This window comes from Vanacampus margaritifer, chromosome 4 (genome assembly GCF_051991255.1).
Source record: "Vanacampus margaritifer isolate UIUO_Vmar chromosome 4, RoL_Vmar_1.0, whole genome shotgun sequence".
In the NCBI taxonomy this organism is placed as follows: Eukaryota; Metazoa; Chordata; class Actinopteri; order Syngnathiformes; family Syngnathidae; genus Vanacampus; species Vanacampus margaritifer.
The window spans coordinates 14,909,739-14,931,683 of record NC_135435.1 but is presented as its reverse complement, the minus strand read 5'-3'; the positions used below and the strand labels follow the sequence as shown (position 1 = coordinate 14,931,683).

Genomic DNA, 21,945 nt, shown 5'->3' with positions numbered 1-21,945 from the left:
TGCATTTTTTTTAATTGTCCTCGGTATCCATCTTAAACTCCTCTACTAGTGTGAACATTGTTCTCAGAAGTCAGACATCTTTGACATAGTAATATAGGACAACTGTGTGTCCTGGTTGTACTAGTGAAGAACGGCTGTCCATAAAGAGCATTTCTTTTGATGTCTAGGGTAAGCCTGCAGTCACAGAATATTTTCAGAATAAAGTACCGTATTCTGCAGGTTATCTCAATGGGATAATGTATTTTGCATTATTATTCATGAAGGTCTCATTTTTGTCCCCTTGGGCTAGTAAAGCACCAGATGTCAACTAGCAGAGATTTATAATGTCACAAGTTATTCACACTTTAAGGGTATGAATAAATGCTCACTATGAAAGTGACTTTTCAACTGATGAACTGTGAACATGCTTGTTTTGTAACACTGTTATTCTCTCTTTCTACTTGTAGGTTGCTTTTCCCTGATTCCTCCCCAGAACACAATTCTTTTTCAAATATTTGTAGTCAAGCCGCCAAAGTGGAGAGTGTTGTTGCACCAGGGGTACCTTCTCATTTCAGGTATTATTATGTAGGGACCCGTCGCTTACTACTTGCACTGGGAACGCTCCCAAAACATGACGCGCACAAACAGGAACTAGCAAACTAGCATACACCCTTTCTTGTTTCAACACGTTTTTTTTTTTCTGTTTGCATCACAGAGTAGGGGGAGGAGGTGGGGGTGCACCTCAGCACTTTCCCAAGGCTGAAAGCAAAAGGTGATTTTTTTTTTAATTTTAATTTTAGCTGCTAACTTATTTGCCAATGAGCTTTTAAGCACATACTCATGCACTAGCTAACATTAATTTACACTATAACTAGACTAAAACAAGCTTTTGTAGTAATCATAATGCACTTTCTTTTAAGTGACACAAGGTTCTGTTTTGCAGTACTTTTGCTGTAACGTCAGCTTTTTCTTTTTCTTTTTCTTTTTTTTTGGGTTCATTACAGCGAGTTCCTGGGGAAGCCCCCAGGTTCTGCAGCTCAGAGATGGATACCTTCTCGCAGCACTAGACAAGAGCCCATCTTCTCTGCTGAGAAAGGGCAACACGATGCAATCTTCCGAAAAGTGAGAGGGTGAGTTTTGGCTGGAAACTCTTGACTATCGCCGACGTCGCTTTGTGTTAAGCTGCATGGTTGAGTGTTGTGTGCCTCTGTTTTCTTCAGCATACTTAATAAGCTGACACCTGAGAAGTTTGACAAACTGTGCCTGGAGCTCCTCAATGTGGGTGTGGATTCGAAGCTTATCCTGAAAGGAGTCATCTTGTTGGTCAGTGTTGTCTACAATTCTTGCATTTGTTTGTTAGCGCATCGAGGCACTCGTTCATTATGTGCTTCTATGTTTTGTTTTGACCGTTTTTAGATTGTTGACAAAGCCCTTGAAGAGCCCAAGTACAGTCAGTTATATGCTCAGCTATGTCTACGCTTGGCAGAAGACGCGCCAAACTTTGAAGATCCAGCAACCGAAAATCCAGCAACAAAAAAGCAGAATACGGTAAATGATTAACTATTTTGAAGAGAAAGTATTTGCCTTTTTTCGTGGCCTTTCTTCAATATTCTGATTTTATTTTGTCTTCTTTTATTGCAGACCTTCAGGAGGCTTCTCATATCCAAGCTTCAAGATGAGTTTGAAAATCGTGCCAGAAATGTTGAAGGTGTGCAGCAAATATATATATTTTTTGGTGAAGAACCCATTTAACTTTGTTGTTGTTCTCCCTCTGTAGTTTTTGACAAGCACGATTGCCCTCTCACCTCTGAGGAGGAGGAACAGCGTGCCATTGCCAAGATTAAAATGCTTGGCAACATCAAATTCATCGGAGAGCTTGGGAAACTTCACCTTATCCACGAATCCATCCTCCACAAATGCATTAAAACAGTAGGTTCACAATCACAACAAGTTGTTGTATTGGTGTTAATGGGCTAATGGATTATTTCCGTTCAATGAGGGTTTTGAAAGCTGGTCATGGGAAAATAAAATATAATGGAATTGGGAAGTCAAACAAATGGGCATCGGGCATCTCGAATGTGAAATGTCCTATTTTTGCTTTCAGCTTCTGGAAAAGAAGAAGCGAGTCCAACTTAAGGATATGGGAGAAGACCTGGAGTGCCTCTGTCAGATAATGAAGACGGTGGGACCCAAGCTCGATCATGAGAAGGCTAGGGTACGTTTGTAGCAAGCGTTGCTGTGTCAAAGCAGTCCTCTTTGTTTCTGTAACAACGTAGCGTCCTTCCTCTTGCAGTCCCTGATGAATCAGTACTTCGACCGCATGAAGGCCTTGACCAACAACAAGGAATTACCCGCGAGGATTCGCTTCCTGTTGCAGAACACGGTGGAGCTGCGGGCGAGCAACTGGGTGCCTCGCAAAGCGTATTTTGACAACGGGCCAAAGACCATCAGTCAAGTTCGCCAGGATGCCGTAAAGGTCGATCTTGTTCATCAGGTTTGCTCGTCATTGTGGCCCGACGCTAACCTAAAATTGTTTTGCAGGACTTGGGCGTGTTCATTCCACCTCAGTCGGATGGCTCGAGGTCTGACTTTTTCATGGATCATACCTTCCTGGACAACGCTTTCCTACACAGCAGGGTCAGATTTGACAAAGAAGGACTTGGGGGGCTGGCAGATATGTTTGGACAAATGCCCGGTAGGCCGCAGTACGCTTGTCCTCGTCGCCCCACAATGCTACACACACGCATCACAAATGCAATATTTTGTTTTTCCATACCATTTGTGCAGGTATTGGTATTGGAACAGGTCCTGGAGTTATTCAGGACCACTACTCTCCAACTTTGGGCCGCCATCGCTCCAACCCGATTTTCAATGGCCATATTGGGATGAACAACACTTCGCATCAGCCCCAGTTTGATACAGGAAGCAAACCTTTCATCAAGCCAATGCAGGTGAGTGCTGCCACGTGCTTTTCATCCCGTTAATTGTGTGGACATTTAGCAACATTTAACTGTGCAATGTCTCCTCAGGGTCAGAGTTCGCCCGTTTTCAGCCATAAACAGAATGGCTCTGTTCAGATGCAGATGCAGTCCAAGGATATGGGCCCACGCTTCAAGAAAGGGAAGCTCAATGTGGATGAGGTACGTGGACTTTTCTTAAGATGGTGGGAAGACTGTCGCCAAGTTTATTTGTGACATTAATTTATCTTTTATAAGCAAAATGACTTTGGTTTGCGCTGGTTTAATGTAGATGATAAAAGGTGGTGATAGTTTTATCTTGTTTTTACACCTTTTTAGATCAGCCTGAGGCCAGCACAGTCATTCATCTTAAACAAGAAAGTGCCAAAGTTGCAGCCACAGATGACGATGATGCCGCTAAGTGCCCAAGGTTCCTTAATGGGACAGGTAATTATTTAAATATTAGTTTAAAAAAAATCTGCTCTACAAAATTTCTATGGTTAAATGTTTATCTTTTTGTAGCCCCCACAGCTTGGTCTTAAAACCAATCCACCACCAATTCAGGAGAAACCCGCAAAGTCCACCAAAAAACTACCTCCGACGAAGGAAGAGCTGCAGAAAATGACGGTAATGTTCTTTTTTTCTTCATTATTATTATTATTTTTTAATATATTTATATGTATGCAGTCTTGTTCAAGATGAGTAGATTAAACATTTAGCCGTCATTATGTTTTTTAGGACACGCTTGTTGCGGACTACATGGACAGCAAGAACGTCAGTGAGGCCGTGGCCACTGTCAAGGAGATGAAGGCGCCCAAACACTTTTTATCGGAGATGTTGAACAAGATTTTGGTATCTTCGCTCAGTCGTTCAGACGACGATAAGGAACTCGCCAGCACCCTGACTCACGAGCTCTGCACAGAGGGCCTTGTCACAAGCGAGAACCTTCTGCAGGTGAGTGCGAAGGAGACGACGTGATCTCCCGGCGTGCTGCCAAGCCTATAGAGCGCTGGGGGAATCCACATTGGCACAGTTTTGTGCTTGCGTCCGTTTTTGCTCTTTTTGTCTGCTTGTATATTCATATTAAAAATCTGTACTATAGCAGTGAAACATTGTATACAAAATAAGTGTCATGATGTCACTACTCGCTTACCAAAACTGTCGACGCTTTCTGCACAGGCCATTCTGGGTGTCCTGGACCAGTGTCCCAAGATCGAGGAAGAAGTCCCACTGGTGAAGTCGTACCTGGCTCAGTTTGCAGCCCGGGGCGCCGTTGCCGACCTGATCAGCATGACAGATTTGTCCCACCAGCTGGAGAACGGGGCCCATTTCCCGCTCTTCCTGCTCTGCCTGCAACAGATGGCCAAGCTCAAGGATCGCGACTGGCTTGCCGACGTCTTCCAGAAGAGCAAAGTCAACATGCAGAAGATGCTACCGGGTATTGCCCACGTTCCCTCACATCGTTTTAGACTGTGGTGCGGATATCCGGAATTCTTTAGCGGGTCTTTGTAGACGCCGGTTATTTGGTTAGATTTTTGTAAGTAATTAATTTAATGTTTTAAATTTTGTAAGCGGCTCCTCATATACTTAATGAGGCAATTTTTCGTCTGTGTGTTTATCGCCTGTGGCCGTACACTCGCGGTGAAATACTTGTCGCTGATGTCATGTATTATTAGTCAAGTAGAGGGCCTCCTTATTACACTTGTTGAACAGACATCCGTTTAGTATTTGCCATTTGATTTTGATTTGATGTTATTAGTCTCAAACAAGAACAGCAATAAAAACACAATATAAGATGCAAGTTTGAGAAGGGGCAGAAAGAAACCAAACTTATCAAGTGAGCCCCCTTTACATAATTTGAAATCAGAATCCATAAAGACATACACAAGTATTTCAATACATTTTAGAAGATTAAAAGAAGCTTAAGGACAAACTTCCTTGTGAAGGAAAATAGTAAGAAAAAAATCAACTCTAATACTGTCTCGCTGCACAAAGCTGAGAACGTGTTGCCACACATGTAGTTAAACAGTCAAAATTATTACTTTATTTATTTTATTTTTTAAATAGTTAGAAAATGTTAATGTTTGTAACGAGGACAAAATGGAAACACTAAATACCTTGTTGCTTGCCCAAAAGGATCGAAGAAATGCATTCTCAGGTGGGCGCGCCTGAAAGCTGCCAAACGAATTCTTTGGTCTAAAATGAGCTCAACTTTTCTGGGAGCGGTGTTTTGATGATTTGTCTTCACGTCTCTAGAAATGGACCAGAACAAGGACCGGATGCTGGAGATTCTGGAGGGCAAAAGCCTGAGCTTTCTGTTCCCGCTGATGAAGTTGGAGAAGGAGCTTCTGAAGCAGATCAAAGTGGACCCGTCGCCACAGTCCATCTACAAGTGGATCAAAGATAACATCTCGCCCAAACTCCACACGGACAAAGGCTTCGTCAACATCCTCACCACCAGGTGGACCAACCGCAACGCCCTCCTCACATCCCCACTGCCGCCCCACTTCCGCTTACTCGCATTCATTCTCCTTTTTGTTTGCTAGTTTTTTGCAGTACATCGCCTACGAGATCAACCCGGACGACGACGAAGAGCAGCTGGCATCGCCCAGCAAAGAGCAGCTGGATGAGGAGAAGCAGCTGCTGCTCTCCTTCAAGCCCGTCATGCAGAAGTTCCTGCACGATCACGCCGACCTGCAAGTCAGAGCGCTGTATGCGCTGCAGGTCCACTGCAACGCTAAACACTTCCCCAAAGGTGACTAACACATACACACACACACACACACACACTTAGTCAGAAAAGCTAACGAGGCTCTCGGCTTCCAGGCATGCTGCTGCGTTTCTTTGCCTACTTTTACGACATGGAAATCATCGAAGAAGAAGCCTTCCTCACATGGAAAGAAGACGTCACCCAAGAGTATCCGGGCAAAGGAAAAGCCTTGTTTCACGTATGTTTTCTCCACGCAAAAAACAAAATGATCGCACAATTATCATCTAGCTTGGATGCTAGTTATTACCTGTAGATGCCACAAGACATTTTCTATGCAAGGCTAAATAAATATAGTTCCTTCACTTCATAGTGCCTTTGCCAAAAAACAATATTCCCAATATTATACATTGCTTTGGCCAGATCACAAAAAAAGTTTTCAGCCAGGATTGCTTCCTAAAAATAAAAATAAAACGCACACACACACTGGTTCAGTGTATATAGTACAGCAATTTTTTTTTTGGGGGGGGGGGGGGGTTATATAAAATACATTCCGAAAAGTTTTCTTATCTAAAAACTGAAGCATTAAGGAAATAATATAAATCATATTGACAAAAAAAATCATCCAATCCCTTATTGAAGACTCTTGATGGCTTACAAAAATGGCTGCACAATTTTGGCTGCCATAATTAAAATTCAACTTGTTGTCGACAAATTCATTTTGAAAAGCAAACTTAAAAAATAACTTTAACTTGATAATCCATTAGATGCCAATTAATTATCACCAAAAGATAATCAGTTTAAAGGGTAAGGAAGAAAAAAATATTCGCTCTTAATTTTGACACAATTTTTTGCTCCCAATAACTTAATAAATACGTTCTATTTTAAATATTATGCTCCCAAAGACGTATAATACGTATTTTCTTTTTTATGCTAGAACATACAGAAGGCTTTGACGCGGCCTCAAAACTGAAAAGAATGCTTGAAGCAATGGTAGTTATTACTAAAAGGGCCAGCAGGTGGCAGCAGAGTATAAGAGATCAACCAGGGCCATGTAGTAAAAGTCTCTTTCCCCCTCAGCTTTTAACAGATTTGTGAATAATGATGATGAAGCTTGGCTACATTCTAATGCTAATTGTTGCAAAAAGGAAACTGATAGAAATATACTTTTTTTTTTCTTGATGAAAGAAGAGACGCTAATCTTTCTTTTGGTTGGTGCCATGTTTTTATAGCAATAGATCTACTCTAAACCACAAAATGGCAGACTCACTCAATTGGGTAATTGTGAACACGTGTCTGATTTGTTTTTGTGTTTTTTGCCATGCAGGTGAACCAGTGGCTCACCTGGCTGGAGACGGCTGAAGACGAGGAGTCCGAGGATGAAGATTACTAAAAAATCCCTCCCCCACCACCCCCGTGTTTGAATTTGATTCCTATTTTAACTACTTTGTTTCAGTCAGCAACGCCACTGTTACTAATCGACTTAAACCAGCGTCAACGTTCCGTTTATTTATAAGACGTAATGTGTCCAAGTATGATTTGCTTTTAGCGCTAACAGGAGGTGTTTAGCCGAACATATACATAAACTGTTTCATAATCGGGTCGCAGTCATCACGTGCTGCTGTTTACAGATGAGAACATGCATTGTAAAGAGACTCTCATTTTTATCTGTTTTTAGATGCACTTTGCTGCACGTCGTGAGTCGTTGCAATAGTATCATACACTTTCTTAATTTTGATATAAAGAACAATCCTAAGTTGCAGATGATTTTTATTTTTTTTTTCTGTCTGGAAGCTCCTCCAATCGTTTTTTATTCTTGTGTTGAACTCGACAACAGGCGGCCATTTTGTGTTTGTGGCACACGGCACAAGTAATTAATGATGGGAGTAAGTTGCCGTTTGGTTTTGATTTGATGCTTGCAAAATCACTTTTTTTTGGCTTTTTGTTTTTGAATATAGCATTTGGAGTGTGGACATTAATGTGCTGTAAAATAAATCTGTTGCCTTTTTTAATTTATCACTTTTTATGGATATACCTCTGTATCTGACTATACTTGAAAGTGTTTTATCATACGAGACAGCCAAAGCTTAGTTTCCAGTTTGCCATATCATCGGGGTTTTTAAGTGGTCTTTTTAATCTTTTTGCATGTGACCACCTGCGCTTTCTTTCGGGTGTCGATGTAACAACGTAAGCAACGGTTTGAGTGGGCATCTGCAGTCAGATCAACTTTGAATAAAGTACATTTCACGGTCCCTTGTTGTCTTTTTAACAGCTGTACTTTGTTAGTGTTCGTTAGGAGTGTGCATGCACCTCCTATAAAGAATTTGTTCAATGTGTTTCTTGATGCATGGGGTGCGACGATTCAAGGATTGTACATTTTAAAATGGAACAAATCAGTAAGTTTGATTTGATGTACTCACATTGTTTGAATTAAATCACATTTTTAAACTCAAAGGTGATTTTCCACTTCCAATTGTTCATCCATGAGCTGGATGGAGCCTATCCTAGCTGATTTTGGCTACAATTCATAAATATTCATTAAATCCATATTAATTTTAGAGACATGTTTTTGGCAGAACAGACAAGCAGAAAAAACAACCGGAAGAACATGACTCGATCTTGATGCAAGACACTCGCATGTTTGATTAAACCAAACAACCAGGTTATTATAGCCAACAAAAACAAATTGAGAAATATTTTTGAAACTGTATTAACATAAAAACAAATTATAATTTTTTTTAATAAAAGTACTATATGAATCCAGTTTTCAGAGTTGGTATTAAATGGGGCCTACCAATACCTGACCTTAGTTCATCAAGGTATCAGTACTTGCGACAGCTGCTGACACCAGTATTAGCTGCACTAATGTGGCCAGGAACTAAGAAATACAATAGTTGGAAAGTACAGTACTGTTAAATTCAGACAATTTTTAAGGAAAATTTGCTAGTATCTGTGTCCGTGACTTCTCAAAAGTTGAGTTCTCATACTGGTGTCGAACATTTCTATTAAATGTATTTTTCACTACTACATTAAACGACCACCATATGGAATAAGGTCAAACAGTCTTTCAGGAATTATAATCGTTTTTTTTCCCTACACTTGACAAATACTCCATATGAAAAAAAAGCATGCTAAAATTAATACAAATTAACAAATGAAATTTTTGAAGGGGAAAAAAAAACCCCTCTAAAAATGATTTAAAACTAACCAAATTAAGAAAAAAGCAAAAAGAACCAACTATAATGAAAAAAACAAAATGATAGCTGAGGTGTGGAACTTGTCTCTTGCTGTGCATCAACTCCTAATAGCTGGATTTTGGCCTGTTACTTGCCCCCCTCTCATAATGAAGCATTATTAAAAATTCAGAAAAGCGAGGGTAAGGGTAAACTTTTTTTGTTTTAATTGTCATTTGTTTATAGGACAACACAAAATACAGTATTTCTTGCTTTCAAAACAGTCACCTTTTTGAACTTTGAAAAAGAACAAAATAAGACATGGTAATGCTGGACTAAAAAAAAAAAAAGACTTGACCAAGTATGGGCATAAATGAGGCAAGTCCTCCAAAACTTAATCACTGTCATCGTCATTGTTAGAGCCCTCAGGTTCTGACCCGTTGTCAGAGCGGCGAGGGGAGCCCCTGTTGTCTGACCCCGGTTCCGATTCTCGCTCTGACGCCGCGACGGGCGAACCGGGCCGGGACTCGTCGTCCGATCCCGACCTCTTGCTGTCGTTGTCCGACTGGTCCGAATCGGACTGCCGCTGCGCCGTCCTCTTTTTCACCGGGCGGTCGCTGCCGGAGTCGTCGTCGTCGGAGCCCGCCGAGCGCTGGGGGCTACCCACGGATCGCTGAGGACTGCCTGCCTCGCTGCCAGAGCGGTTCCTCCCCCGAGGGCTGCCGGCCTCGCTGCCGGAGCGGTTCCTGCCCCGAGGGCTGCCGGCCTCGCTGCCGGAGCGGTTCCTGCCCCGAGGGCTGCCCGCCTCGCTGCCGGAGCGGTTCCTCCCACGAGGGCTGCCCGCCTCGCTGCCGGAGCGGTTCCTACCTGCGTCAGAGTCGCTTTCCGATACGATGCGTTTTCTGTGGTCGTCGTCATCATCGTCGTCGGATCCGGAACCGCTGTCTTTCTGGTTCCTAAAGAGGAGGAAAAATTGACTTTGTAAGACTTATTTTTGCCTCGAAGGTTCCTCCCGCTCGCCTTTTACCTGTCCTCAGCTATTTTCAGCCCATCCTCGTCTGACGACTCAGAGGACGAGATGATTGCCTTTGACTTGATCTTTCCTTTGAGAGAAGGCGGAGGACGCTCAGGCTGAAACTGAAACGGACCAAGATGAGCAATTTCGAAAGCAATCTAGCCATCTGTCTATTAGATTCAACATTATTCATTCACTCCATTAGTCCACTGGCTTTCCTTTTTTTTTTTTTCACACACCAAGCAGTGGTTCCTAAAAATGATAGAGGCGTGGTCTATTGAATGACATCAGGAACATGGCTGGTTAGTCTCAGGAGCTCAGGTTGGCTTGTCAACCTTAGTTCAGTGTTAAGTGGCTTCAGTCTCGAGTGTGTTCATTTTGTATTGGACCATTTGTAGGGCCTGACTGTTTTCGATGGCCTGATAACGATTTTTGGGAGGACGATACCGATTCCGATGTTTAACTCATTCACTCCCAGCCATTTTCAATGAAGCAACCCCCTTTGCTCCCGGCTGTTTTACTGGATTTTGCAAGGCCCACAGAATATTGTGTTCTATTGCTATAAAAACATGGAACCTACCAAAAGAAAGACTATAGTCTCTTGTTTCATCAGGAAAAAAAGTATATTTGTATCGGTTTCCGTTTTGCAGCAATTAGCATTAGAATATAGCTAAGTTTTGGCATTATTCACAAACCTGTTGAAAACACTGAGGGAAAAAAGCTTGTTGCAACATGACCCTGGCTGATCTCTTATCTCTGCTGCCACCTGTTGGTTGTTTTTGTAATAAATACCATTGCTTTACGGGACCTCTTCAGGTCAGAAGTTGCATCAAAGCCTTTGTATGCTCTAGTATATAAAAAAAAAAACATAAAAAAACAAACGTATGAATTCATTTTTGGGAGTGAAGGACAAAGTATTAATAAACATTTATAGGTTTTTGGTTTTGAATGAGATTAAGGAGCTGATATCGGCGGCCATTAATCGGTCGGTCCCTAATGTTTGCCCACATTGCTCCTAAGGGCTCCAAAATTGTCATTTTTGATATGTGTTTTTAATAAAGTAGCACTGTATTGTATTGTGACAAAAACTTAATAAAACATAAAAACAGCTAATGTAAAGAAATGAATTGGCTTCATAAAGTGTAATTCCTTCAGTTGAGACGTACCTTTTCAATCCTCTTGCGCTCTTTGGTTTTACGCTGTTTCTTGGATTGCGCGCCTTCTTCATCATCGCTGTCATCTTCTCTAGGAGCTCTGCGGCAATACAAATCAAAACCACTCGTCCAACTCTATCGAAATAAACGTTTGAGAACCCTCTCTTCTACAAGATTAAATGCGAAAGCACTTCAAAATGGACATAAAACTGAATTGTACTGCATTAAAAACAGCTCCAGCCACTATAACACAATGCACAATTTGAACATTAAACTCTGGCGATTCCTCATATAATACTTTGAGATTCAGTGATGCAGATGAGAGTGGCGCACTCACTTCTTCCTCTTCCGACGGGCCTTCTTCTCTCCGTCCTCGCCCTCGTCCTGCTCGCTCCCGCTGGCGGCCTTTTTCTTCTTCTTCTTCAAGGGCAGATCTTCGTCAGAGTCGTCGTTGACGAAATCGTCCATGTCGCCTCCTTTCTTGCGCTGTGAGCGGATGGCAGAGAAAAGTGACGATTATTATAGTCTTTTTTTTTTTTATCTATATAAATGTACATGCACCACACTGCCCCTTGCTAGTATATTATTACATTCGTATTTTACTAGTTACTAATTGATTTTCTTGTCCTTTTAAGTAATATTTAAAGTTGAGTTTTGGCACTTAAAAAAAATACTAAGGTTTGAAATCAATGATTTTTTTTTTTATTGTGATTTCAATATCAAAATAATCGTGATGATTATTCTTTTCGTAATCACCAAGCCCTATGATATAATTTATTGTCCCTGGACTCAAGTAAGCGAAATCCTGGTCAATGTGTGTGTGTGTGTGTGTGTGTGTCACTCACGCGTCCTCCACCACCTCCACCTCCCTTCTTCTTCTCCTTGGAAATGCTCTCGGCGAAGGTGAGCAGGTTCTTGGTCTTCTCCACGTAGAGAGCTCTCTGCTCCAGCAGCTTCTTCTGCACCTCAGCCTTTTGGCTCTTCTTCTCTTCCTGAATTTTTTTTTTTTTGGGGGGGGGGGGGGGGGGGGCATAACTTCAGCAGAGAGAAACTCCAAAGCGCAAATCATTGCCGTGATTCACGTACTTGCTCCTTCATCAACTGTTGGCGCAGCAGGTCGCGCTCTTGCTCTTGTTGGGCCCGAAGTTCCTTCTCCTCCTCGTCCTGCTTTCTGGCGCGTGCCACGTGGTACTGAGCCTGACTCAACAAGTCGGAGCACTGCCTGCGAACCCACAAGGACAATTATGATGTCGGAATCCGCACTATAAAGGAATACATGCGAGTACTGTTGTATTTTCTGTCTACATGTGTTGCTGCTCAGTATGTGTTCAAATATCTGTTATGATCAGTTACAATTGCGCAAAAGAGATGCTATTTTGTTAGCGTGTCTATGAAGTTTTGCAATGTTTGTTAGCATTAAGCTAAGCAAACTTTTCTAAGGTGTGGTTGTTTTAAATACAGGTGTAATTCAGAGTGGCAAGAAACAGCTTGAAACCTCCCGTTTGATTTTTTTTTTTTTAAGTTCATTATCTGCCAAACGGCTTCTTGTTGCAAAAATCGCTGCCGTCTCAAAATTTTTACTCCGAAGGAGGACATTTGAAAAATAAGGATTTCCAAACATACCTGGCTTCAGAAGCTGCGTGTGCAAGGTCAAATCTCATCTTGTCTCCAGCTTTGCTCAGGTAACTGAAATACCTGAGAGGGGACAACGAAGTGAGGAAGCTGCAGGACAGCTTAAGTGGAATGATCATTTTGCAAGCATTTTCACAAATGTCAACCCTCTACGACCATATCAGCCATTTGAAAAATCTAAATCAAGGTTTGCTCGGCCCTGAGTGGAAACGAAGCGACTGCAGCTACCTGTGAGCGAGTTCCAGCTCTTTGACGGAGCTCAGCACAGCCTTCAGGTTACTCTTCTCGTCCTTGAGGACCAGCGTGGCGAGCCGCTGAAGCACCAGGGCCACGTTGAACATCAGGACCGTGTCGTTGGGCGCCACATGGCGGGCCTGAATGCGACAGAACAATACATGACAAAAGCTCACACTACGTCGTGCTGCATACACACACACATATACATACTGTACATATACTCTTTATATATTAGGGCTGTCAGTTGATAACTATTTTTAATCATAATTAATCACTTGATTGCCATAGTCAATTTATGATTAATCGCAAATTAATCACACTGCAGGACAATAAAATATTTATTTTTTAAGTTTTTTTTTTTAAACAAATACTAATGCGGCTCTATCTTTTAGTTCATTGTAGAGCTATCGACAAATTAATTTTTTTAAATCAGATTAATTACATCTTAGAATTTTGATGAATCACTTAATTAAAAAGGCTTTTTATCAACATTTTTTAGCCGCCAAATTTGAAAAGCACCTGTTAATTCTTTCGAACTTTAATGTTATGAGGACTTCAACATTTTTTGAGCCACTGCACACTCATCCTCCTCTTTTTCTAATAAGTTGCTTGCATTACTTGCATAATAAAAAAGAAAAGAAAAAAAGACCCCAATATTTTGACATGAACAAATACTCTGAATGTCATACGCAAAAAAATATTAAAAGCTTTACTTTAATGCATGTAGTTATGTTTATTGCTCAAACACAACCTGTGCTACCTTTAACATAACCATCCGGTGTCAAACTAAAGGATTATCTGCGGTCAAAATGAATAGTGTGAGTATTCTGCGTTAATATATGATTAATGTAATAATTTTTGGTGATTAATCAATGAGTTAACCCTTTAACTTTGTCAGCACTAGTTCACTGAGACAGTAATGTTATGAGTAACTCGTAAAGTTATTTTAAGATAAAAAGAAATACTATACAGTTAAAAGGAGTGTGAAACATTGAGTCATAGATTTGTGTTGAGGTCATTTTCTGTCACTAGATGGCATTAGTGTTTCATGTGAGAGAAACAGAACATTTTCTTATCAAATTCAGAGCAATTGGTATTTGGAACATGAAACAACTTGTGGACTCCAGGCCAGTTTGCTCATCGTAAATTGTAAAGTCACCAGTCCCCACAAATTACTTCTTTTTTTTTTCTTTTTTTTTTTTTAAATCACATTCATTACATTAAATTGCGTTATGCACAATTGTGTATGTAAAATAAAGCATTAACATCAATGTTTTTACATCAATTGTATTAAATTTTTAATGCTCCTGGACATCGTATTAAATGCGGTTTAATGCCATTTAAGGCCTCAATTTCAGCAAAATCCATTTAACGACTTTTAATGCTTTTTAATGACCCGCAGAAATCCTGTAATCTTACAACAGCTTTTGGATGAGTTTTTACAGTCTCCACATATATGTGTATGCCTGCCTTATATTTGATGAGGTGGCCAGATTGCAAGATAAAAAACCCAAAAGAAACAACACAATGTCCATTTGAGTGAAGCAAAAATGTGTGCTAAATACTTACTTACGGTATATTCTGTTTACTGAGTTAATTACTGCACCTTTTTACATTACAGAGCACTATATTTCTTTTTTTTTTTGGGGGGGGGGGGCACAGAGGGGGGCACAGAGGGGGGGCAAATGCTCCACCATAACTTACGAGGAGCATGTCTGCGATTTTACCTTGAGCAGCATCTGCTTGCAATCCTGGAGTTTGCCACATTTAAAGAGTGCTCGTGCCAAGTAGAGCAAGACCTCCGTGTTCTGGTGTTTGTAAAACTTCTTGAGGCAGTTCTCATACTGCACAGCAGAAAGTCACGATTTAGTACGCCCATTGATGTGCAGACACAATAGCTGTCAAAACGTATGCCGCTTACCATCTGCACAGCGCTGATGTATTGCTTCTGCTCCACGTAGATGTGAGCCAGGTTCAACCACACGTCGCTGATGTCGGCCGTGGCCTCCCTCACCTGTGCAAACACGTCCCGGGCCTCTCTGTAGTAGCCCTTATGAGCCAGCACGGCACCTGTACACACAATAGTCCTCTTGAGACTGACATTTTTTATTTTTTTTTAAAGTCAGATAGGAAGCTCAACATACCGATCCCATTGGCCGCGTAAAGGTTCTTGGAGTCATTTCGCAGGACCTGTTTGTAAATGGCCAACGCTCGATCCTGATGTCTCTTTTCCTGTACACATGAAAACATTAAAGATCAGCAGAGGCAGACTTCCACAAAGGATGAACAGTAAAAAATTGGTGTTTTGGATATTCAGCTGAATAATAAATAATGATTTTTGTGACTCCACCTTCTCCCGGTCCCTGGTGGGCTGATGGAGGGTCTGTAGCCACACGTTGCCCAGCGCCAACATAGAGTAGGTGTCGTTCTGAGTGGACGGCTGCTTCAGAATGCGCTCAAACTTCTTTTGACCCGGCCCCCACTCCTGTTTGGCCAAGTGAAGGTTTCCTATGAGAGACCAGGCATCTGGGTGATCCTGCAACAAACAGTAACAGAGAATGGTGATGACAGTCTGGAATCACAATTATGGATTCTGTAATGGCCTTGAATATTGGCAAGGAGAGCTTAGAGTCTGTTATGACAAAACAAAATACGCTTGAATGTGATACCTTACCATTAAATTACACTAAACTGTCAGTTAATTCCTATAATTAAATAGCTTCCAATTTGGAATAATCACCAAACTCCCCAGCTCAGCTTCCCTTGGAAATTTAACAGATCATTTGCCAGAATATTCCCCCTAAATATACCTGATTAATCTGCAGGGCCTCCTTGAACCAATCGGAAGCCTCGTAGAAATTGCCTTTGTCCCGTGCCATCGCACCAAGCCGCAGATAACCTGAAAGGCAAACACAAATGTTGCACAATCCATTTTCATCATACTTGAGCTGCGTAATGTATTGTTGTATATCTGGTGCGCTTACAGTCCACATAGTTGGGATGCTCCCTCAGAATGTTCTTGTAGAGCTTCTCCGCCTCGTGGAATTCGCACATGGCTTCGTACAGACGCGCCAGATTGTAGGAGGTGGTGACAGAAATGGCGTTGTAGTAGTGCTCGTCGTGCTCGCCCTCGGCTTTGGCCCGATCCAGAGAGGCCAGGAAGTATTTCTGGAGGGGGAAGCCCGTTTAAAGTCTAAATTTACCTTTCTAAAAGAATATGGTGGTGCGTTGATTTACAAGTGGTGCAATTTACGAGCTACTGAGACACTTCAATGAAGTGAAAAAAATTTGTTGAACGGACTAACAGCCAAAAAGGTCGGTTTAATGTCACTTTATAATCTAGTTTATTTCTTTACATTCAATTTTTACTATGGTTTTAGATCTACAGAATAATTTACAATACTGTTGTTTTGAGACTTTAACATAGAAGCTATTGCTTCATTAAAACATACAACAATAGTTAGTGGCCCTCTACCTTGGCCTCTTCCAGGTTGCCCAGTCGGAAGTGAAGCGCGCCGAGGTTGTTGAGGATCTCCGGGGGCACGTCCGCCTGCACTTTCTCTTGCAGAATGCGGGTGGCTGTGCCGTACGCAGACAGCGCGCCTTGGATGTCGGTCTGCTCCAGGATCTGAGCCAGCTCGATCCAGGCTTCCACGTCGTCGGGGTATTGCTCGGTTACCTTCTTCAGATGGCCCTAAAGTAGCACAGGTGAATACTTGAGCTAAGTATTTTTAGGTACTTGGAGTCAAAAGGTTGCTATAGCGTTTGTCCTCAATAGGTAACTGGTAAACTGGATTCTATCTTAGCTGATTTTGGATGTGAGGCAAGGTACACGCTAGACTGGTCCCCAGCCAATTGTGGCGAACACTGTCCCGATAAATGCATGACATAATTAATGAATATTGAGAACACATACTTTGGCAATGTCTCGCTTTTCCTGGTCGTCAGACGTTGCGTAGAGAGAGCCCAGGATTTTGATGGTCTCGTAGTTGTTCGGGTAGGCCTTTAAAACCTTTTCGAAGCACTGGGCCGCATTCTCCTTGTCTCTTCGATAAACGTACATCTGTCCCAGGCCGAAGAAGGGCAACACGAAGGTGGCGGAGGCAAACTGCGTGGCCTGGTAGTAATACTGAAAGGCTTGGTCGTAATCCTCCTATGGCCACAGAAGGAGAAATTAAAGACGTTAGTTTGTTGAAGACGTTCCACCTTTAAGCCAAAAGACTTCATCAGCTATAATTTTTTAAGTTTTGAGTGTCCCTTCACCAAACAAAAAGAGTCCAATTGCCTTGAAGAAACTTTTGCCGCCAAACAACACGCAGTTAATAAGAAAGAAGCTACTTCACAATGACGCTACCTGCACGTGAAAAGATCGTGCCAACTGGTAGCAGCTCTCCGCCTGCATGGCCTCCACTTCAGTGTTGTGGAAAGCATGCAGGGCCAGATGTTGCACTTTGCTGTAGTCCTAAAGGCAGAAAAAGGGCAAACGATGTGAACAACATTCCAAACGAGGTCGAGCAAGCGGGTACAATGCTAGTGGCTACCTTTTTGAAGAAGAAGTGGTTGGCCAGGTGGTTGAGAACCATGGGGTTGCTAGGGTCGATGGTGTAGGCGCGCGACAGGAGCTGCACTCCGTTTTTGATGGAGTCGGCCTCCTTGTTGTTAAGCTCCAGAACAGCCAAGCCGACGAGGGCTCCAACGCATTTGGGGTTGAGCTCCAGGGCGCGGCCGAACGCCAGGCGAGCTTTCTCCAATTTGTTGAGCTTGACGAAGCAGTGGCCCATGCCCAGCCTTACTTCAGCTGGTCACATACAAAATCAATGTCATACAGCATGTTATCTATGAATGACTGAAGAAGAAAAAGCACCGGCTTCAAATCTTTACCTGGACAGCCGGGGTTTGTGCGCAGAGCCTTTTTGTAGTACGCCAGTGCTCCTCTGTAATCCTTTTTATTGAAGGAGATGCATGCCTTACCTGATAAACAACAAAAGAGTGGGTTAATTCAGTGAATGATGTCTCATTATTTGATCAAATATGTCATATATAAACTGGCTCATTATCATTCAGTTGGATATTTTATGATGGAGCTCCATTTTTTCCTCCATAAGCTGCAACAATGCGTCATTTATTGTTGTCTTTCTATTATTCGATTAAAATGACATTGTCCACTCTCCTAGTTATAAAGACAAAAATGTAAAGATAAATTCATCAGTCAATGCTTTTTTTTTGTAGGGAAGGGGGGAGTACTGATAGCAGGTATCGAGTCAATATGAGGCCTTATTTCAAGGTATCGGTACCGATGCTTATTATTGGTATTGGAGATTACTCGGTCTGAAAAAAAAAGTGGTTTCGAACATCCCTACTTTTTTGCATGTTTTTAACTTGGAAATTCCTCTATATAGCAAAATTAAACAGGCTTTTTGCATGGCTACGAGCTTCATTCCAATGTGTTTAATTGTATTTCATGTTTAAATGTTGTAAATGTTTCACTTTTCTTTAATTCAGAGATTTTTTTTCATGTACCGAGAGAGAGAGAGAGAAAGAAATAGAGAGAGAAAGAAAGAAATAGAGGGAAAGAGAGAGGAATAAAGATAGAGAAAAAGAAATAGAGGGAAAGAGAGAGGAATAGAGATAGAGAAAAAGAAATAGAGAAAGAGACAGAGAAATAGAGCGAGAGAGAGAGAGCGTACAACTTGCCAAGTAAAGCAGGGATGTTATTGGTGGACTGGTTGAGGACAAATTGAAATTGAGCATCGGCCTGGTCCATCTTATCTCCTTCCAACAAGCAAAAACAAGCTCTTCCCAGCAAATGGTTCTGAATGAGACAAGATTAGTTGTATTTATTTGTATTTATATGCATAAGTTCTATTTTTTCGTAACCTGCCCAGAGGTCTTATTCTCACCTGATCGTACATAATGATCTTGTCTGCCATTGTGTACAACAGCGTGGCCTGTGTGATGAGCTCTTTCTTGGCATCTTTGTTCTTCTCTTTGCGCGCCTGCTGTACGTAGTAAGCTGCCAGAGTGTCAAGACATGTCATCTGATCCTTCTCGTGATCACTGTAGTCCAGGTTCCCGTCGATACGCGCCGCCTCAAGGAGTTTGACAAAGTCCTCTGTTTTGCCCTGCTTGTAGTACTCCAGCTAAGAAAACAAAAAAGGCAGTGTTATTGTTTCATCAAAATAGCAAATATTTGTTACAAAACTTACACTAATCACAAGCAGTTAGGGATTATTAGGCTTTTGGAAGAAATTTCAGAGGAACTTAAAATGCACTATAACCGTTACAGGTTTAGTTCTCTAAAATTTTGAACACACAAGCCCATGTTTAAGGTTTCAGCACATTGTGCACAACTTGCAATTTTCTAACAATGGAGCTGAACAACAACATTCACAACAGGAAATCCATGATTTAACCAATACATATCTATACCTTTCTTTGAGAAATGTATTCTCTCAAATCAGATTTGGTTGTTTCATTAAGATAACAAAAAAATATATATACTGTTTTCTGTAAAACTCACACCTTATTTGAGGACAATTAGGAGTTTTACATTTGTTACAAGTACAATATATACTTACCGCCAAAGCAATCCATATGTGCAGCTGTGTGTGCTCCTGTTTCAGGATACTGATGACCTCGTCACCTTCAGGCAGTTGGTCAAAATCAAGCTCAATGACCTGCAGAATGACACGTATTATATTTACATCAATTTGATAAAACACAAATAAGATCGTCCTAACCCATCTGCAGAGATATACTTTTTTCCCTTTTTTTAAGTAGTTTATGCTTGAATGTACATACCATGATGAAACGTGATGCTAATTTGTTAGTCCATCTCTGGCGTTTTACATAATTATGCATATTTAAATCAGTAAGTTTTATTTTTATTAATGAATATTGAAAATTCGAAAAATTCTACTTTACTACTTACCTTTAATAATGATATTCAATAGAAATACTGTTTATACATACATACATACATACATACATACATACAAAACAACAACAACAACAACAACAACCGTGCATTCATTTAAAAAGAAATGGGGATGTTCAGTTTTTGTGGACAATGACAGGTAGCGAGAGGTGTTTTAAATATTTTGGTTACTTTAATTTTTCTTTATTTTTAGCTCCTAATCAATCACATCATATGTATTTTCTTTATCTTAAATTAAAATAGAAATCTGCTGATTTGGGGATTTGGGGCATAGGGTTAGTACATCTACGTCAGTAACGCAGCTTGCAGTACGGGGCACTTGTTCTGATGTTAGCAATAATTAGCACACATGACTAGCAACACAACAGCGTCGTATGAGAACCACCTTTTAAACAAAAAGATTTACCTCATCTGTGTCCCGAAGAGGGATCTCGATAGACCCTCGAGACATCTTGGTGGAGGAAAAGCCCAAATACAGTTAAATAGTAACTTTAACGCCAGCGCAGTTGATAAGCCTGGTCCTAAAATGATGCTTTAGGCCGGAAGCCAGCACAAAGTAAGCACACAGATCGTGCAACCGAAAACTGTGTCCGGTTGGGAGGGGGAACACAATTTGACATTCTTTCTTTTTTTTACGACTTTACTGTATTACTGACGCAGATTTGCAAATACGTATATAAGATATGACTTTAGTCACATTCTTCTGTCTTCGCTGAAAGAATTATCAAATAACGTATTCACGTAAAAAAAAATACGGTTGTCCACTAGTTGTTCTTCTTCTACTACTTTTTTTCCCCCATCTGCATTACTGCCATCCACTGGATAATATGAAAATTATGTGAAATTGCAGCTTGGTATGTGCTTTGGCGTTTTACTTTTACTTCCTACATTTCTTAAAGTTTTTACTTCTTGCTTTGACATAATAGGGCTGTTACCTTTGTCTACCTCCGCGAAAGACGTCAATGTGTACAGTACTCTAGACGAAATCGCCAGAAATGCTGTTTTAGTACTTTTGGTATTAACTTTCTAAAATTATACAACATAACTAATAACTCAATGCTAATTATTTTTTTGTATCACCCCGGGGTCTGGGCCCCCCAGTTGGAGATCTGCATGGGAATCTAAAGTTTAAATTGGACACACAATCCACATAACTTCAAAATATGTTTTATTTGGCGTGCTAAAGCAAGCAATTTAAAACCAATTAAATGCACCATTCTCACAGGCATACATTTTCACAGCAGCGAGGCGGGGGTTGATGGTGGGTGCTGGCTGGGGGATGTCAGCTGGTTTTGATGTGAAGTGCATACAAGCACAAGAGCATCTTGAAGGCTTCTTACGTGAATCAGAGGACAAGCTAAATAAGGACAATACCATATATTTAAGACAAAGTTTTCATTTTCAGAAGAACCACACTGGATTGGGAAGTAAGAATTTACAATTACAATTGAACTATCTTTTTAAAAAGTGTGTAGTGGCTTCATAACCACAAGATTGATGGATGTGTTGTTAATCAATAGACAAGCATGCCTTGTGTGTGTGTGTGTGTTTTTTGTTTTGTTTTTTACTGCATCTGGTGATTTTATCTTTCTTTTTTGGGCCTTTTCGTGTATTTACATGTTATAGTTTATTATTATTTTTAATAATCAAGCCCACAAACATGATGTTTTCTGACTGAGATGATGAACTACTTCTTAATTTCATTACTTGCCCCACTTTTAGTCATTATGTGCTAAAATCCGCATCTTGAAAAAAATAAGTGGATGTTACTGTGTTTCTCTACTTGATTCCAGTTAAAGCATATGTAGAAATGTGACAGACCATCAGTCTCTTTGCTGTACGGGAATCCAGTCAATTGGCACAATGTCTGACAGCAATGATGGTAAGTGAACTTATACATCATTATCCTTTCCATTTTATTGTATCCATTGTTCATTCTACCCACCTCTGATCTTTAAACAATGTAAGTATAAACTACATGTCTATGAATGTTTAGTGTGGGAGTTTCCTGACAGTGGGGTGAGGGACGGACTAGAGGACTCAAATGACACCAATGAATTCTCTGAACATGAACTCCTTGACATCATGTACAGTGCGTGTAACACTTCCAGCACAGGTGTGTTGACTCATAGCAATGATAAATATCATAAAACA

General features: G+C 41.0%; 3 protein-coding genes across 4 annotated transcripts in view; 2 read left to right on the top strand and 1 right to left on the bottom strand.

The window, feature by feature from the left end:
• Positions 1–449: 449 nt before the first annotated feature.
• eif4g2a (eukaryotic translation initiation factor 4, gamma 2a) lies at positions 450–7,895 on the top strand. Of its 2 annotated transcripts, XM_077563054.1 has the most exons (20): positions 450–554; positions 695–751; positions 984–1,109; positions 1,200–1,302; positions 1,396–1,527; positions 1,621–1,687; positions 1,757–1,908; positions 2,084–2,194; positions 2,273–2,455; positions 2,521–2,674; positions 2,767–2,930; positions 3,009–3,119; positions 3,276–3,383; positions 3,459–3,563; positions 3,675–3,890; positions 4,116–4,374; positions 5,193–5,397; positions 5,483–5,691; positions 5,763–5,884; positions 6,971–7,895. In XM_077563054.1, the coding sequence occupies exons 7-20, from the start codon at positions 1,825–1,827 to the stop codon at positions 7,034–7,036; spliced, it is 2,097 nt and encodes a 698-aa protein (XP_077419180.1). In that variant the 5' UTR covers positions 450–554; positions 695–751; positions 984–1,109; positions 1,200–1,302; positions 1,396–1,527; positions 1,621–1,687; positions 1,757–1,824; the 3' UTR covers positions 7,037–7,895. The 2 variants fall into 2 exon arrangements, with proteins under 2 accessions (XP_077419180.1, XP_077419181.1); XM_077563055.1 differs by lacking the exon at positions 695–751 and having other exon boundaries at positions 453–554.
• A 1,125-nt stretch (positions 7,896–9,020) lies between these two features.
• ctr9 (CTR9 component of Paf1/RNA polymerase II complex) lies at positions 9,021–20,525 on the bottom strand. The gene is made up of 23 exons (XM_077564629.1): positions 20,198–20,525; positions 19,433–19,531; positions 18,755–18,994; positions 18,549–18,666; positions 17,736–17,825; positions 17,396–17,652; positions 17,209–17,316; positions 16,771–17,007; positions 16,330–16,548; positions 15,839–16,022; positions 15,665–15,753; positions 15,205–15,390; positions 14,999–15,086; positions 14,776–14,924; positions 14,582–14,698; positions 12,846–12,991; positions 12,609–12,680; positions 12,072–12,207; positions 11,831–11,977; positions 11,323–11,471; positions 10,998–11,085; positions 9,844–9,953; positions 9,021–9,772 (listed from the first exon to the last, which is right to left on the bottom strand). Exons 1-23 carry the CDS (start codon positions 20,240–20,242, stop codon positions 9,211–9,213), a joined length of 3,636 nt encoding a protein of 1,211 aa, XP_077420755.1. The 5' UTR covers positions 20,243–20,525; the 3' UTR covers positions 9,021–9,210.
• A 591-nt stretch (positions 20,526–21,116) lies between these two features.
• The window catches only part of mrvi1 (murine retrovirus integration site 1 homolog), a 29,010-nt gene continuing 28,181 nt past the window's right edge, over positions 21,117–21,945 (top strand). The window contains exons 1-3 of the mRNA XM_077564620.1: positions 21,117–21,218; positions 21,585–21,673; positions 21,788–21,907. Of these exons, the coding sequence (XP_077420746.1) occupies positions 21,655–21,673; positions 21,788–21,907 (139 nt within the window). The 5' untranslated portion in view covers positions 21,117–21,218; positions 21,585–21,654. The remainder of the gene's footprint in view (positions 21,219–21,584; positions 21,674–21,787; positions 21,908–21,945) is intronic.

Excerpts from the sequence above, each read along its gene's own strand:
- eif4g2a (XM_077563054.1), top strand. The coding sequence starts at position 1,825 with ATGCTTGGCAACATCAAATTCATCGGAGAGCTTGGGAAACTTCACCTT. Across the intron at positions 1,909-2,083 it reads TCCACAAATGCATTAAAACA|CTTCTGGAAAAGAAGAAGCG; the intron begins GTAGGTTCACAA and ends TTTTGCTTTCAG. Across the intron at positions 5,692-5,762 it reads CGCTAAACACTTCCCCAAAG|GCATGCTGCTGCGTTTCTTT; the intron begins GTGACTAACACA and ends CTCGGCTTCCAG.
- ctr9 (XM_077564629.1), bottom strand. The coding sequence starts at position 20,242 with ATGTCTCGAGGGTCTATCGAGATCCCTCTTCGGGACACAGATGAG. Across the intron at positions 15,087-15,204 it reads CCACCAGGGACCGGGAGAAG|GAAAAGAGACATCAGGATCG; the intron begins GTGGAGTCACAA and ends TCATGTGTACAG. Across the intron at positions 12,208-12,608 it reads CACGCAGCTTCTGAAGCCAG|GCAGTGCTCCGACTTGTTGA; the intron begins GTATGTTTGGAA and ends GTGGGTTCGCAG.